General features: G+C 36.3%; 1 protein-coding gene across 11 annotated transcripts in view; it reads right to left on the bottom strand.

Moving 5' to 3' along the window:
- ERBIN (erbb2 interacting protein) overlaps window positions 1–18,680 on the bottom strand; it is a 121,802-nt gene that overhangs the window by 23,500 nt on the left and 79,622 nt on the right. For 9 of the 11 annotated variants that reach the window (XM_044384154.3, XM_026498872.4, XM_026498873.4 and 6 more), the window contains 4 exons: window positions 11,660–11,759; window positions 4,534–4,655; window positions 3,519–3,692; window positions 2,445–2,630 (listed from right to left, as the gene is read on the bottom strand). In XM_044384154.3, the coding sequence (XP_044240089.2) occupies window positions 2,445–2,630; window positions 3,519–3,692; window positions 4,534–4,655; window positions 11,660–11,759 (582 nt within the window). The remainder of the gene's footprint in view (window positions 1–2,444; window positions 2,631–3,518; window positions 3,693–4,533; window positions 4,656–11,659; window positions 11,760–18,680) is intronic. The other 2 variants (XM_044384156.3, XM_044384159.3) reach the window with 1 other exon arrangement.

Here is an 18,680-nt window from a genome sequence, read left to right as displayed (position 1 = left end):
GCAGCTACTTCTGGAAAACTGGCATTTTCTCAAACAGGTAAACAGTTACTATATGATTCAAAGTTCTACCCCTAGGTATATATCCAAGAAAAAAAAGAAAATATTTACTGACACAAAAACTTGTATCCAAGTATTCACAGTGGCCTTATGCACTATAGTCAAAATGTGGAAATAACCAAAATGTCCATCATTAATGATACAATGGAGTATTAATGGTCAAATCTATAGAGGCAGATAATCAGTAGATAAGATGGTAGGGCTCAGGGGGATGGAGTGGTTGTGGGGAGATGGCTATGAAGTACTGCCTTTCTTTTGGGGGTAACAAACATTTGAAAAGTAACTGCAGTGAAGGTTGAACAACTTTTAGTAGACTAGTAGCCACTGAATTCAAGCCCCACATCAGGCGTGGAGTCTACTTAAAACAAAATAAAAACAAAACTGGAGGTATCAAAATCACAGATTTCAAGATATACTACAAAGGTGTAGTAATCAAAACAGTGTAGTACTGGCACAAAAACAGAAACACTGATCAATGGAACAGAATAGAGCCCATAAATAAATCCATGATCATATGGTCAATTAATCCTTGACAAAGCAGGAAAGAATAACCAAAGGGAAAAAGAATGTCTCTTCAACAAATGGTGTTTGGAAAACTGGACAGCAACATGCAAAACAATGGAAGTGGACCACTTTCTTACACCATACACAAAAATAAACTCAAAATGGATTAAGGACTTAATTGTGAGACCTGAAACTATAAAAATCCTAGAAGAGAGCACAGGCAGTAATTTCTCTGTCAATGGTCATAGGAACATTTTTCTTTCTTTTTTTTCTTTCTCTTTTTTCAAGATTTTATTTTTATGTCATCTCTACACCTAATGTGGGGCTCAAACTCACAAACCTGAGATCAAAAGTCGCATGCTCTACTGACTGAGCCAGCCAGGTGGCCCAGAACATTTTTCTAGACATGTCTCCAGAGGCAAGGGAAACAAAAGCAAAAATAAACCATGGGGACTACATCAAAATAAAAAAACTTCCCCACAGCAAAGGAACCAATCAATAAAACTAAAAGCAACTTACTGAATGGGAGAAGATACTTGCAAATGACACATCTGATAAAGGGTTAGTATCCAAAATATATAAAAAACTTAAAAAACTCAACACCAAAAAACAAATAATCTAATTTAAAAATGGGCAGAAAACATGAGCAGACATTTCTCCAAGAAGACAAAGAGAGGGCCAACAGACACATGAATAGGTTCTCAACATCACTCATTATCAAGGTAATGTAAATCAAAATCACAATGATGTATCACCTCAGAACTGTCAGAATCGCTAAAATCAAAAACAAGAAACAACAAGTGTTGGTGAAGATGTGGAGAAAAGGAACCATCTTGCACTGCTGGTGGGAATGCAAACTGGTACAGCCGCTGTGGAAAATGGTGTGGAGGTTCCTCAAAAAAATTAAAAATAGAATTACCATATGATCCAGTAATTCTACTATTGGGTATTTACCCAAAGAATATGAAAACACTATTTTGAAAAGATATATGCACCCTGATGTTTATGGCAGCATCGATTACAACAGTCAAAATATGGAAGCAACCCAAGTGTCCATCGATAGATGAATGAATAAAGGTGTGTGTGTGTGTGTGTGTGTGTGTGTGTGTGTGTAGCTATCTATCTTGCCATAGACAGACAGATATACTGGAATATTACTCAGCCATCAAAAAGAATGAAATCTTGCCATCTGCAACAACAAGGATGGCTCTAGGAAGTATAATGCTAAGTGAAGTCAGAAAAAGACAAATACCACATGATTTCACTCATATGTGGAATTCAAGAAACAAAACAAATGAACAAAGAAAAAAAGAGACAAACTAAGAATCAGACTCTCAACTACAGAGAACAAACTGATGGTTACCAGAGGTGGGGGATGGGTGAATAGGTGATGGGATTAAGAGTGCTCTTGATGAGTACTCAATTAAGTACAGAATTGCTGAATCACTATATAGTACACCTGAAACTAATATAACCCTGTATGCTAACTATACTGAAATTAAGAAAAGAAAAAAGTCTCAGACATTCAAGGAAAAAAAAAAAACTTCACAACCAACGATAAATGCTTAAATAAGTGAAATAATTTAAATATACCTATGGTAACCTTTTTATTGTTAAACAGTTGAGATGATGTATTTTAAAGAATTAGAATAGAACCACCACAATCTAATTTACATAGTAAACATTTGAGTGCAATACTGGTATAAAATTTTAAGTTCAAAGTGATAAATAAGTGATAATAAAGTAAATACCATGAAATTTCTCAAATGAGCATATTTTCTGCTTTTGGTATCAGTTTTCTATCTTTAGTTATTAGCAACAATGAAATACTAAATTCTTCAAAGTTGTTACAAGTGTGCCAGAGAATAATCACAAAGCAGTACCTCAAAAACATCATCGTGATTAACAATATGCTTCAAATTCTCCGAGGCTTTCATATTTGTAGTCATGGGTAGACTCCCAGGACTAATCTCAGCTTCAGATTCACTGGTCTTCTGTAAAGAGTTTCCTATCATATACTTTTCTCTTTCATCAGCTTTGATTCTTACTGGAGTGGTACTTTCTGAAGTCTATGTAAAAGAAAAAACAACTCATATTCCTTAAAGCTCTATATCTATTTTTGTACTATAGTTCAGATTAGAATTTAAAAGTAGGGGAGCCTGGTTGGTTCAGTAGGAAGAGTGTGTGACTCCTGATCATGGGTTCAAGCCCCACAAAGGGTGTAGAGATTACTAAATATATATATTTAGTATATTTATATTTAGTATATATATATTTAGGCCATATATGCTCATTTGAAGAGTAGGTGGCCCCCAAAGGTTCACGAACCACATTAAACTTTATAATTTAGCTGAGGCTACATTTCACCTTTTAAGCTGCAAAGCTGGTGTTCATGAGTGAATCACTTAGCTCAGCACGCTCAAACTCAGGATGGTTAGAGTGTTTTCTGCTGATTGTGGAATGTATAGTAATTCTAGTGACATGAGAAAACTTCAGTTTCTGTAATATAGTATGGGGGGTAAAGTCCATTGAAGGAACACAAACTTTAAGGATCTGTGTAGGTTTCTGAAACATCCCAAGGAAATAGTCTGCATAGCAATTACATTTAAAATTAGAATTGGGTAGAGTGGATCAAAATGTTATCATGGGGAAAAAAGTATTTCTGTAACAATGAATTTTCTGACATTCCTTATCTTATTCTTGGTTCAGGCAAGATTTTTTAAAACCTATATTGACGCTATCCTGCCCACATGGAACGTCTGTACCATACTGAAGTGTAATAACAGCAATTAGAGAGTTTGCTATTATTCCAGCTTTTACTTCAGGTGGCTGAAAACACCACCCTAAATTTGAGAGGACATTATCGTGTATACAAAAAGGACCATTGTATCAATTATTATCTTAAAGTTTTAAAAAGCTTGAAATACGTTTTAGTCAATTATTTTGAGTTTTCTAACCTTCACACCCACATCATTATTTACAACTTGCTGATCTTCATGTGGTTTCAGATCTTTTCCAGAATCTTCACAAGTCTCTTCATCTTTTAATCTATGTACAATGGTTTGAACAGTTTTGACCATATTCTTAAGCTCATCTGGGTATGGTGTTGGATATCTCTTTAAATTTCCCTCCTAGAGAAATAAAATAAGTAAAATTTGAAATATGGATAAATATTTCTAACACCAACCTCAACATTTAATCTATAATCCATCTTAATCGTGTTGATTATCTGGCTCCTGGGGGTAACTTTAAACACAGATGACAGGCTATTGAAAGCATTTTAAACACAATAAAAGTATGGTTTTATCAATAGTGAAAGACTTCACAGTTACATATTTAACTAATGCTTGGAATGCTTTTTTTAGCAGATTTATATGTATTCCATTTTAAGATTTATGGTGTGGATATTGCCAACACTATCACTTGGCTTTGAAACAGTTACATTTTCCAGCTATTTACCCAGACACATATAAAATTCCTATATTTATATGTTGTCTTTTATGGCAGGAACCAAATACTTTCAAAGTCAGTCTAATTGTCATTTTCTGGGATTCAGCTAGTTTATATAAGGGAAAAATAATTACATCCACAAGTAATTTGGAAATGAATTATTTACTACTTCTGTCACTGCAACACAGATTCTCAATCCCATAAAGAAAAACATGTTCATAACAGAGTTCTTGATCCTAGAATCTAAATAATAAATCATTAAAGAAAGGGAAGAGGGAAAACAATCATGTATTTTTCTCTTGTCTTTATATTATGAAATTTGGCTTATAATAACACAGTTTTATACTGTTCTCAAATTCTTTCACATGACATTTGTGTAGGATCAATAAAACTTTAAATGCCTTGAGGGCAAGGAATGAAACCAGTAATCCTCTGTATCTCCCAAAACAGCACAGTAAGGTAAATAGCACCAAATAAATATCAGCAGACCTGTTTCAAACTTGAAGGAAGAACAGGACTCACCCTGGGAGGTGCCTCCCTTTCATCTTTGTCTTCATCACAGTCAAATGCCACTTGAGCCCGCTGTTTCCTCTGTTCCTCCCACAGTGAAGGATTAAAACTTTCATTATCTGATATGAACATAACTAGAGAAAAACAAACAAAAAACAAAAAAAATCTACTATATTTTACTGTAATTATGAAAAACATTACTTGCTCATAATTTTCTTGAGTTATAAACATTAAGATATGTCAAGAGTGGTCAATGCCAGCAGCATTAAATGTTACATTAACAACTAGGCTGTGATTCTAATATTTCTTTCTTTCTTTTTTTTTTTTTAAAGACTTTATTTATCCATTTGAGAGAGAGAGGGATACCACGAGTAGGGGCAGTGGCAGGCAGAGGAAGAGGGAGAAGCAGGCCCCACAAGTGGGGAGTGACGCGGGGCTTGATTCCAGGACCCTGGGGTCATGACCTGAGCCAAAGGCAGACACCCAACCAGCTGAGCCATCCAGGTACCTCCTAATATTTCTTTACAATATTAATCATATATCTTTTCATCCCTAAAGCTAAATTGCCTTCTTACCAGGAGGGTTCCCGAAAAGAATCTAACAATTACAACTCTAAGTAGATACGTGATTTTGTGCAGTTCCCCACAAAAAGCAGCACGGCAACAGTGCTACCTTTGGCAGCACATATATAACATGGTGATATATAAATTATTTCATCCAAGTTTTTGCATTCAGAATAATCTCCCCAATTCCAATATTGTTCATTACATATGCGGGATGAGGAGACAAAGACAAAGCGAGTTCTTTTGGTTAAAAAAGATTACCCTGATGCCGTGTAATTACATTTTTGCATTATACATTATACTTTACATACAGCTTTACTAAGTAAATAAAGCGCTTGCAAGATACTTTCTATATCAAAATGTAAGGAAAACTGAAAATCTAATATAAATGCAACACTACATATCTGCTATGCATTATAATATTGAAGGTAAAGATTCAACAACTGTTACATGTTTTCGCTTATTAGGCAGGTAAAAAAAATCTAAGCCTTAAAAATTAATCCATTTTGACTATTATGTATCACCCTACAGAAGGTTGTGCAATACGAGATAAAATCATAACCGTTTTCTGCCCACTAAACGAAAATGACTACACCTGCTCAAAACAAAAGGGAGTAAAAGCACTCAAAATTAGTTAATGGAAAAAATGAAATCCCTGGAACCCCTATGTGGTCAATTTGAATATTTATGCAAAAGTAGCATAATTATCATTAACTTTTGGTCCTTATTGTGGGCTTCTTACCCTTCTTTAATATCATATACAAACAAAGAATGCCACAAAACCAAACACACAAGGAGAACTGAGTTTCTGTCTTCTGCTTTTTCTTGTCTTCAATACGTGGCTCAAGAATTTTTTTAAAAATAACTTTGTGGCGTTAATAGTTAATGAATTAGAAAGTTTCTTTTTGTTTGTGGAAGGTGGTTCAAATTCCTAGGAATTCCTATCGACTTTTGTGGTATACTAGGAAAGGCAAGCAGAGCCAAGCAGTTTGCAACAAACCCTATTTCCAGGATTCAGAAAATTCCCCTCCCATTTTAACCAGTAATTTCAATCACCAGCCTAGCTGAGAAATCTCTTAAGTGTTTTTACATCATGCCAAAGCAATCTTACACCAGAATTTTTTCAGAACCCCAAGGAAAGTAACTTTTACCATGCCTCTCATTCTTGTCAACTTCTGATCGGCTACACTTTCTACCCTTTAAGTATGAATCTCGCATCTTTTGAGATTCACGGCATCAAGTAATACTACTACTTTCTCTGCATTTTAGATGCCACTAGACCTGATCACCCTGGGATATTCATTGCAGACTCTAGTATTTGCCTAACAGCCTTTCTCTCCACCTAAAACCTGCCAATCTAGAATGGTAACAATGTGTGATTACCCCACAATACTACAATTTCACAGTTCTCAATTTCAATGTCCATTTGTACTTCACCAACGTGATTCATAACTGTGGTCACACTCAAGAAGTAAGTTTCTGTAAATTTTCCTCCTCCCTGACCACTACACTCATCCTTTCATATCATCCACTTCCTTATTATTGCTGGTACACTCTGAGTTCCTTACTATCCTTCTTATTCTTCCTGTAAAACCACTCTAGGTTTTACTTTCTTTTCTATTTGGCTTAGGTTTAATGATATATTATTTTAACCACTCTCACATTTCTTGCCCCTTTTCCTCAGGTTATACCTATCCAAAAAAACCCATAATGTGCTACTTCAATCACCTACCTTCTCTGCTCTGGAACTGCTCACTTCTCTCAGAGAAAAGTGACATCACCTTGTTGTTTAGAACCATTACAAATTTATGGTATTCCCTCATCTTTGCTCCATCTTCAGTGCTGCCCAGGAATCCTTCTATTTATCTCTAGTTGATTTCCCACTACAAATCACTGTCTTCAAAGGCCCTTCCCCTGGCCTCTAGAGGAAATTTTCTCTTTGACTTCAATGAGTAAAGAAATGCAATCAAAAGATTCAGACTGATAACTCCCTGACCTCTGCAACAACCAGTTTTCCCCAGCTACAATTATTATATGGATGCATATTTCCCATTCAACACCGATTCCTCTAAGTAGGCCCAAAATACCATCCTTCTCTTTCAAACTTATCCATCATTATCTCCCTTTAGAAAGCGAGCTGCTGCTGCTTTTTTTTTTTTTTTTTTTTTAAGAGTTTAGGTAATCTCTATACCCAATGTGGGCCTCAAACTCACAACCCTGAGATCAAGAGTGACATGCTCTACTGACTGAGCCAGCCAGGCACCACAGAACATGAGCGTCTTGAAGCAAGGATTTTTATCTTTAAATAGTTAGATCTAACCCACTGCTTGGCACATAGGTGCTCGATAAAAATGGAATGAATTAAATGTGAACCAAGTATCTATTCCCCTAAAACTGTATAAAACTCCAAGCCAAGAACATTGTATTTTCTGACTTGTTTATTTCTTTGAGGCACTATGATAAAGGAAAAAGCTTTTCTTGCATTTGAAAAAAAATTCACCCACCTGGCCATGTCAATGTAGTTTCTGATTCAGTATTTTAAGTGCAGTATGTTACAGTGCCTTCCTTGTAATAATACCTATAGTGAAATACCTTGAGAAATGTGTAAACTCTAAGAGGACTCAGAATATTATTTTTTTAAGTTTTATTTAAGTAATCTCTACAGCCAAGGTGGGGCTCAAACTCACAACCCTGAGATCAAGAGTCACATGCTCTTCCGACTGAGCCAGCCAGGCGCCCCAAGGACTCAGCATATTGTAACTGTATCTCAGACTTTTCCTTTTAAGACTCTTCTACTCTAAAATATGTTTCTCATACCAAACATTCAAAGGGGTAAGATTTTATTTTGCTACTTCTACTCTTTATATACAAATACATTTCTTACCTGAACTATGACCTTTTAGAAACAAACAGGGAATAAATTAAAACGAAAGAAATGATAGGAGGCCAGGTAAATTTGAATCATGAAAAGAGAAGACAGTAAGAGAGATCAAGGCATGAGTATACACATGATTAGAACAGTTCTGAGCAGGAGTCACCATTCTGTAAATGGTTAGATAATAAATATGTTAAGTTTTGTGAACCAAGAGACAAAATCAAGGATACTACAGTAGGTACTTACGAGAGAAATCACATTTCCAAAGATTACCAACAAATTTAAAATATACTAGTAATTGAGTACCACTTTTTGTTATATTATAAGGCAAATGAGAAGACTGAAGTTCTTACTGTTGGAGTAAAATTTTGCTTAACTGGCATTGACTATCATCACACTGATGTAAATATTCACCTGTAAAAACTATTCTTAGCTTGTGGGCCACACAAAAAACAGGTAGCAGGTCAGATACAGCCCATGGGCCATAGTGTGTCAATCACTCTTATTGGAACAAAAAGTGTCATGACACGGGGCGCCTGGGTGGCACAGCGGTTAAGCGTCTGCCTTTGGCTCAGGGCGTGATCCCAGCGATCTGGGATCGAGCCCCACATCAGGCTCTTCTGCTATGAGCCTGCTTCTTCCTCTCCCACTCCCCCTGCTTGTGTTCCCTCTCTCGCTGGCTGTCTCTATCTCTGTCGAATAAATAAATAAAATCTTTAAAAAAAAAAAAAAAAGTGTCATGACACAATATATTTATCTGATTGTTTCCTGGAAGGGCCTTCAGTGGCACCTCACAATTATGTATTTAACAGTTTAGTTCAGGGGCACCTGGGTGGCTCAGTCAGTTAAGCATCAGCCTTAGGCTCAGGTCATGATCCCTTGAGTACAGGGATTGAGCCCCGCACTGGGCTCTCTGCTCAGCTCCTCCCTCTGCCCTTCACCCTGCTCATGCTCACTCTCTCTCTCAATTAAATAAATAAAATCTTAAAAAAAAAAACCACAACAGATTAGTCCATTACTCAAATAAAAAATACACTATATGCCTTTGCCTAGTTTTATTCATTGCTGGAATCATGTTTGGTTATTTTAGTGTTAGTTAAAATGAAAGGAAAATAACATTCTGAAGTCTCTATGTGGCAGTAACAAAAGCAGTAGACAAAGCACTAATAACACATTAATATAATAAAAATACCAAAGATTAAATATGTCTTTTGGAGACTGGTTCCATCACAAAGGAAAAAGTAATTATGTTTGAGAATCTTCCTTCAGTATGATAACTGTATTGGATTTCTAATAATTACCAGTTTTTATTATTTTTCTGAAATAAAAGGAGCAAAATGAGAATAAGAACGAATTTTCCCAATTTCCTTTTTCTACCCTTTAGGACAGGGACAAAAAGCTATTAAATCTGGCTCACTTACCATTTCTGTATAGCTTACAACCTAAGAATGGTTTTAAAATTTTTAAATGTTGGGGCAAAACACCCAAAACATAAACAATTTCATGACACATGAAAATTACATGAAATCTAAATTTCTCTGCTCATAAAATTTTAATAGAACACACCTATGCTCATTTGTTAACACACTGTCTATGACTGTTTTTGCACGAAACAGGCAGCATCAAGTAGCCGCAACAGGAAAGTATGGTCTACGAAGACTATAATATTTATTAAATGGTTCTTTACTTACCTAATTTGCTAACCCATGCAACAGGACATTAAAGTCTCTTCTCTGCACTAAGAATTTATTCTCTTTCCTCACAAATATTTTAAGTATTAGCATTCTATCTTCCCACATAAAAGAACAAGTATTTGAATATATTATGTAGCTGACTGTAATACTATTAGAAATCATCTTCAGAGATTAAGTAGAAAATTGAGACGTAAGTCCCAGTGACTATGGCAAACAAAGAAAAAAAACACCTACTGACGTATCCAAATATTCACTATAATTCCCCAAAATGCACAAATAAGGGCATAAGCCAGAGTTGGTATATCTATTTTGAACTTCTTCATTTCTTTTTTTTTCCTTTGTAACCTCTATGCCCAATGAGGGGCTTGAATTCATGACCCTGAGATCGAGAGTCACATGCTCTACCAAATGAGCTAGCCAGGTGCCCCTGAACTTCTTACCTTCTAATGCACATATAGAGTACCTGCATAAAACAATACTTCAACACTACCTAAAATTAAGTATTCTACATTTTGTTATGAATACATTTCCAAACTATATTATTAAATATGGAAACTGGGGATCGATTTAAATATATGAAAGAGGGATTGTGCTTACAAACCTATTTTCTAAGCATTAACTATAGAGCCCCAATGAAGAAAGCTAATCACATCTGACTTCTCACAAGTCTTAACTTTTTTTTTTTTTTTTTTAAGATTTTATTTATTTGACAGAGAGACAGCCAGCGAGAGAGGGAACACAGGCAGGGGGAGTGGGAGAGGAAGAAACAGGCTCCCAACGGAGTAGCCTGATGTGGGGCTCGATCCCAAAACACTGGGATCACGCCCTGAGCCCAAGGCAGACGCTTAATGACTGTGCCACCCAGGCGCCCCTTAACTTTTAATTCAATTCAAAAGCTAAATAGTTTTGCTTCACCCAAATAAATCTCATTAAATAATTCCCATGAAATGATAACTTATCAAGCAGAGGAAGTCTTTTATTCCTTCTTGCAAAGAATAAGAAATAATTAGCACAGATAAATGAGTTCTCTATTTATCACCAACAATGGAACAGAAGTTAAATGATTTTAGTTTTTAATCTATTTAAGTATTTCAAAACTGTTTGCTAAACCTGCCAAAACAATGTAAGAATAATAACACCCAATTTGATTCTGTCATTGTACTAAGCACTTTACATCAAGTGCTTCTCATCTGCACAAAAACCCTGCAAAACGGATACTATTATCATTATTCCAAGATAAGGAAACGGAAGCTCAAGAATTTATTTAACTGGCTTGTGGTATATTTTATAAATTAAAATTAATGGTTAATTTAGATTTTTTTCTGCAGTGTTTTTATGTATTTAGAGTTAATTTATAAATAACTTTGGGCCATAAAGATTTTCACTGGTTTCAGAAAAATATACACATAAAAATTATATTTTTAGGTGCACCATAAAATATACATTACACACAGACACATAACATGTATAAAAACAATTTGCTCCTTAGTCTAAAAGGCTTTTATACCAAAACTGTTGAAAAACATGCGTGTACAATAGTACAGCATATTTATTCCCCTTTATAGGCAAAACATAAGAATTTAGAAATAACTTTTTAATCAGAATTCTACAAATTATCCTTATCTGGTATGCAGATCCAAGGGTAGTATTTAGTCTACAACAAAAGAAGTGAACAAAATATTTCCTGGTTCAATACTCGTAATTACATAACACTTGACATGCATTCCTAACATTTAGCTAAAGAATAGAGAGATCTATAATAGATAAAGTTGACTGCTTAATTTCAAGGAATCACTTAAGGAAGCACATGGTCTACATGTACCTCTAACTTCAACTATCTATAACCCTGAGATACTTATTTTCTCATTTTCAGAAATTTATTGACCAATTCTCCAAATTCCCTTCAAGCTAGTAAAAGTCTATGAGACTTAAAATTCACTTCACACCTATGCTGTGATTTGTTAGTATTTAAATTTTTAAAAGAAAAGAAATTCTTGAGTTCCTACCATCCTCAGTCCTTGGCTGCTGAGGGAACATGTAGTTAGTAAGCACCATTTTCTGGGTCTCTGAATCAGTCTCTTTTTGAAGAGGTATCAGGGGTTTGGACTAGGGAAAGAAAATAAATGTTTACTTTTCAATAATCCTAAAGCAAATACATACCCAGCAATTCTTCTGAATAAGTACTCACCATTTTTTCTAAAAGTACCAATGTGTAGATTACAAAAGCAAGCTTATATATACACAAAAAACGTTTAAGCATTGATTTGAAACCTTATAAGAATCTTAACAAAAAATTTAGTTTTTAGTATACAAAACTCATACTGTATTGCAATTACCACTGATTATCAATACAATTTAAAAACATCTCATATACCAAGTATACCCATAATCCAATAATTACTTATCACAGTGATTTAATAAAGCTATAAAACAAGCCTTTCCATTTTACATTACTGTGCCCCCTTTATGTTCTTTTCCCTTTGGGAAGAGGCTTTTATAGAAACGGTTTAGAAAGCTTAGTCTAGTTATCTACAGGTTAATTTTAGCTGAAAAGAGAGTATTTAAAACAAGTATTAAGTTGTAACCTGCTTCTCTCTTCTGTCTCTTGTCTCCATTAACGGTACCACAAATTACTCAGTGGTGAAACTGTAAACCTTTATAAATTATAAAGGTTATTTAGACCTCATTTTTTCTTAAGTCTTCTTTCCTAACTGGTTATAAACTGTTTTCAATTTATTCTTAATATAACTAATAACTTTTGCCAGCCTATTAACCTAAAATCCTACCAATCCAAGCCTTGGGTCAACTCCAAACAGGAGGGGGAACTACCCAATTTCTCCTTCACCTGCCACCCTATCAATTAAATCTTTAGACTTTTGTGAAAACTCTGCAGCTAGCTAAATCCATCCTATAATCTTACTCCTATTCAAACATTTCCTCCATGCCCCTCAATTTTTCTGTGGTAAACAAACTGCCCTACATCTCGAACATCTTCACTGGAAACTTTCCTTGACCTCCTCAGATGACAGAAATGGTAGATCTATTCCTTCCCCAAAGATAGTGCTCCCCTTAAGTCTTCTCAAATACAGGGGTGCTTATTCTCCCACAGCTCATAAACCCTGGGTTAGGGGGTAGATTTAGAGCTTACAAATGCTATGAGATCATCACACTTATCTCTTCAAGTATAAATACCTGTTCTTTTGAGGGATATTCAACTTTGCCTCTACCATTCTGAACTCTGCCTCTGCCATTCTATCTTTCCTAATATCCACTGACCTCCCATCTATTCTTGATTCTTTTATGACAAACTTTCCATAGTCATGGATAATTCAATAGATATAAAATGTAAATGACATGGTCATTCTCTTAACCCACGGATGTCTTAGCAGATGAGAAGTACATGAGAAAGGGGAAAGCAGTCTACTTAGATGAACGTAACAAAATTATTTGGAGGCTTTTAAAAACAAATCACCCCTGGGTGCCTGGGTGACTCAGTTAAACGTCCACCTTTGGCTCAGATCATGATCCCAGGGTCCTGGGATTGAGCTCTGTGTTGGGCTCCCTGCTCAGTGGGGAGCCTCCTTCTTCCTCTCCTTCTGCCGCTGCCCCTGCTTGTGCTCTCTCTCTCTCAAGGAAATAAAATCTTTAAAACAAACAACAAATCACCCCTGAAATGGTTCTAAAACCAACTGTGGCAATAACTGCACAATTCTATAAATATATTAAAAAGCATTCAATTGTACACTTTAAAATGGGTGAATTGTATGGTAAGTAAATTATATTTTAACAAAGATGTTATAAGAAAACTAATCATCTGCTATTTATGGAGTACAAAGACAGAAAAAGAAACTCAGAACTATTTACCAAGCCTCCCCATTCCCTAAAACATCTAATTCTAGTGATCTCTATTCCTATTTCTTTTTTTAAATTTATTATTATTTTTTTTAGTAATCTCTACACCCAACATGGAGCATGAACTCATGACCCTGAGATCAAAAGTCGCATGTTCTTCGGACTGAGCCAGCCAGGCACCACTCTATTCCTATTTCACTTCAGATATTCATTCTACTCCCTTTCCATAATTCCCACAATATATCCAATAAATATTCATCCTCTGAAATCTAAAATCACTCATTCAACAAATATTTGCTTATATTTGCCCTTTATATGCTGAAGTACCATGACAGGCACCAGGTATACAATGGTTACTGATTTGGGAGAGCTTACAATACATGAGAGGAAAGATAGGGATAACAAAATGAGACATTACAACATGATTTAAGTACAGGATGGAGAGGGTACAGGGAGTTAACAGAACACATAGGAAGTGTTCACTTATCACAAACTTGAGTGATTAGGAAAGCATTCCTGAGAGAATAACTTCCTACATGATGAATAGGCTTTAGCCAGGTAAGAAGGGGGAGAGAGAATGTTCCAAGAGAGAACTCATCTGGGGATATGAAAATGAAGGTGTAAGGGATAGAGATGAAGACAGAGGATGAGCAAGATCTTGAAGGATACAATATGGAGAAAGGAGAAGTCATGAAAAGGTTTTAAATAGATTAGTGCTGGAACCAGATAAAAGGACATTTGTAGTGTGGTTCAGAATGAAATAAGGGTGATATGAGATTGGAAGTGGTGCCAACACTGGAGGCAGAGACCTGTTAGGAATCTCAATAGTCCAAGTCAACACTGTCCAGCATAAAGACAAAAGTGAGACTAAAATGAGAACCATAGATAGTTTATAAATTTTTGGCAGGTGCATGTATTTAAAAAGCAAAAATAAGTTAAATTTTGATAATGCATTAAATTTAACATATCCTATATATTTAAAATATAATTTTGATGTGTGATCAATAAAAATTGCAATGTGACATTTTACTTCCTTTGTTTATACTGCATATACAAAATCCAGTGTGTATTTTACACTGAGAGCACATCTCAATTTGGACTACACACATGACAGTAGTGCCTACTGTAATGGACAGTGCAGGTCTAAGTAAAAGATGATACACTCTATGATGAACAGTAGTTAAGAATTATACACCCAAGTCTTTGTCTCTAGCAAGTACTTTTTACTGATCCAGGGAACCCAGGAAAAGAAAAAGATTTGGAGCACAGGATGGAATGTTCACTTTTGAGCTATCTGATTTTGAGACATCTAGGTGGCAATGTTAAGTAGACAATGATTGTGCAGTTCAGGAAAGAGAACTGAGCTGAGGATAACTGTTAGGAATAACGGGCATACAGGGAGTAATTGCATCTTTCCTAGAGGAAAGTATAGGAAAAGAAACTAAAGAAGAACCTACAGTACTACATGGGCCACCAACATATAAAAGACTGGCAGAAGAAAAATTCCTGAAAGGAAACTGAGGAGTGGCCAATCACAAGGACAACCAGTAGAGAATGCTAAGACAGACACCATGCAGTGCTCTCTCTCCAGTGTTCGACACTTGCTAGTCAATTTCACCAAGACTGACACTCCCTTGAACTTCCAACTTTATCACCATCATTCTTTCCCATCTTTGCTTCTCTCTTTGTACCTCACTGGATCTCATTATAACCAATTTCCTGCCAATTACCAAGACCTCCTTGCTGCATTGTCTTTCTTTTACACCTTGATGGCAAAGCTGCAACCCACAATCATACCAATCCTGCGCTTTGTCTGTATCACACAATTGAGCAAATTAGTTTAACTACGAGTTTGTGATAACCAACTTCAACAGGAATCTCAATGTTGCCTGAAAACCCTTCCATGTTTCCTAAATTATATTCTGAAGATACTATTTTCTAAAAGATTTTAAAAAACCCAAAAAACAAAAATAGGATTTAACAACTGGTTGGAAACTGCTACATTCCAAGAATTTCAACATAAACATTTTTAGCTCTCCCTCTCACAAACATCAGACCAAGCTGCCTTCAAAAGGATAAGAATTCCTGCCACAGTTTTATTTTTTTAAAGATTTTATTTATTTGTCAGAGAGAGAGAGACAGAAAGAGAGAGTGTGCACAAGCAGTGGGAGCAGCAGGTAGAGGGAGAAGCAGGCTCCCCGATGAGCAAGGAGCCCGACGTGGGGCTCGATTCCAGGACCCCAGGATCATGACCTGAGCCGAAGGCAGATGTTTAACCAACTGAGCCACCCAGGCGTCCCTCTACCACAGTTTAAAATTCTATCAGTCACACACCAGTTATCCAACTCCCTTCTCATATTCTTAATCTCATTCTCCACACAGCCTCCTTGCAACAACCTATAAAAATGTTCTCTAATACTAAAGGATTCCTTCTTACACTGTCCCAGCTACCAGTTTATTTTCCACTACTCCTTTTCTTTCTCATCCAACCTTCTTAAAAGCTTAATCAACAACTCTATGGTTCCATTCTCTCATTTATTCATTTCTTAAATTGCATCAATTGGGTTTTTGATGTACTCCTCTAAAACTACATTAGCTATCGTCGAAATAAGTTGGCAAGTTTTAACTTGCCAAAATATAATGCATATTTTCCAGATTTCATTTGAATTCACCCCCTCCAACAGCATTACAACTTCTTCCTTTAAGCCAGTTGCCTCATCCTTAACTTGAATCTACTGTCATATAGTTTTTCTTCTCCCTCTATGGCCACTCTTTCTAAGCCTATCAATCTACCTGCCTCTTAAATGTTAGTAATAAATACATAAATAAATACATGTATGTATGTATGTTAGTATTCCGCAGGATTCATCCATCCCTAACAATTAAATAATAAATTCATAGAATCCCTTTTGAGAAAATAATAAAAGCTATGAAACCACCCCCTAAAAAAAGTGATTAAGATGATGGGCTGAGCTCCTATATCTCTTCTTGGACAGAAATCTTCAAAAAAATTTTTCTTAATTAAAAAAACAAATGGAATAAGTCTATAATGGTCCTGGAGAAAAGGAAATTGTGCCTTCAGGGGCAGTTCTGAGAAATCCCAGGAGGTTCGAAATTAAAAGAATAGAGAAACCAAGAGCACAGAAACCACAATATAGAACAATGTCGGGTCAGGGTCAGGGGGAGCGGGGATCATGGCTACTAGAATTATTCTCTAGGTACCTAACCAGATATATCAAAGGTAATTCAAACTTAACATGCCTAACTGGAACTTAATATCTTCCCATAAACCTATTTCTTTCTGTTGCAGTTTCTCATCTTGATTACTGTACCAATATCCAGCGAGTCACTCCAGCCACATCTCTGAGGCTCATCTTTGCTTTTACTTCCTTTCTCATCACACATATGCATTCTTCATATACTCTACTGATGCGGCCTTTTAAATTATGCCTTAAATACACCCTCTATTCCCTGGCCCAGTTACTATATCTTACTTCAAGCCAACATTTTCTTTTGCCTTGAATATGGCAATGCCCTCCAACCAGTCTCTCCTGCCTTCACACCTGGCACCATCACCCCTGCTAAATCCATCTTTCACAATGCAGCCTAAAAGCTTTCCAAAATAACAATTTGATCCTACTACTTCCTTGTTCATGTTATACAGATTCACCATCAACTACAGTAGGGTTGACATGTATCACGGGATCACTTCTTCCTCTTAAACTGATGGCATATATAAATAACTGATTTGACTATGATGACCAAACGCCCAACTTGCCTGGGACATTCGCATTTTACACATGCTGATCTGACATAATTATCATAAAGCCCCTTTCACTATCAAAAGTGTCCTAGTACGGACAATAAATTACAGTCACCCTAATCACAGCAATTTTCCACTGAGCCTGAATAAGACTTATGAATTTTTTTTTTAAGATTTTATTTATTTGACAGAGACAGAGATAGCCAGTGAGAGAGGGAACACAAGCAGGGGGAGTGGGAGAGGAAGAAGCAGCCTCCCAGCGGAGGAGCCTGATGTGGGGCTCAATCCCAGAATGCTGGGATCACGCCCTGAGCCAAAGGCAGATGCTTAAGGACTGAGCCACCCAGGCGCCCCAAGACTTCTGAATTCTTAAAACAATCTTTCAGAAGCCACTCATAATTTATCAGAGTTAACATGCAAGTTAAAAAAAATTTCTATTCACCTTTCTTGAAATATAAAGCAAGTTCCTCTGCATGGCATACAAGATTCTCCATGACCTGGTACCTGTCTACCTCTCTGGCCTCATTTCCTACTCTTCCACTCAAAGGTTATATTCTAGTCACAATGAACCACTTGTACAGTTACTGAGTACATGAAACTTCTTCACCAAAGAGTGCTTGGGTTTCGGGGCGCCTGGGTGGCTCAGTCGTTAGGCGTCTGCCTTCGGCTTAGGCCGTGATCCCGGCATTCTCCTTTTGGGGTGACTCTCTTCCCTACGCTCCGTCTTTGATCTTCTTTTCTTCTCTACCCTCTCTCCCTAGTAATTTTATGCAGGTCCATGGTGCTAAATGGAACATTTGTATGAAGCTGACTCTCAAATTTGATCTCCAGCCAATACCTGACATTCCTACATTCCTTTTCACCATCTCCATTATTATCACAAAAGCTGAAGCCCAACAACACCTCCTTCTAAACTACTCCAACAGCGTCCCTACTGAACTTTCTCCTTCCAAAACAGAATATTCCACTCATAACCTTAGCACCCAACTATGGTCCATTCCTCACACAAGTGTCAAAACGATCTTTTAAAAATGTACAATACCTCTTGCCATTCCCTGGCAGGAAATACTTCAGTAGATTTCTATCTAATTCAGAGTAAAATCCCAACTGGTTAGTATGGCCTACAAGATCCTATGTCACCTAGTTCCAGTTTTCCTCTCTGATCTAATCTTACTCAATTCTCTTCCTTGCTCACTGTATTCCAAACATCAGGGCTTTTATCTATTTCTCAGTTACACCAAGCTCATTCTAATATTGGGAAATTTACTCTTAATATTTAAATGTACCTCCTCTCCCAACTCACTGCCCTAGTCTATGCATGGCTCACTCCTAATTTCATGTAAGCATCTGATCTACTGGTTCCCTTCCTTAGAGAAAGATACTTCCTAAATCACCATATTTAAAATAAGATG

The sequence above is a fragment of the Ursus arctos genome, unplaced genomic scaffold (assembly GCF_023065955.2).
Source record: "Ursus arctos isolate Adak ecotype North America unplaced genomic scaffold, UrsArc2.0 scaffold_5, whole genome shotgun sequence".
Lineage (NCBI taxonomy): Eukaryota > Metazoa > Chordata > Mammalia > Carnivora > Ursidae > Ursus > Ursus arctos.
The sequence above is the reverse complement of the archived record's forward strand: the minus strand, read 5'-3'. Positions and strand labels throughout refer to the sequence as shown.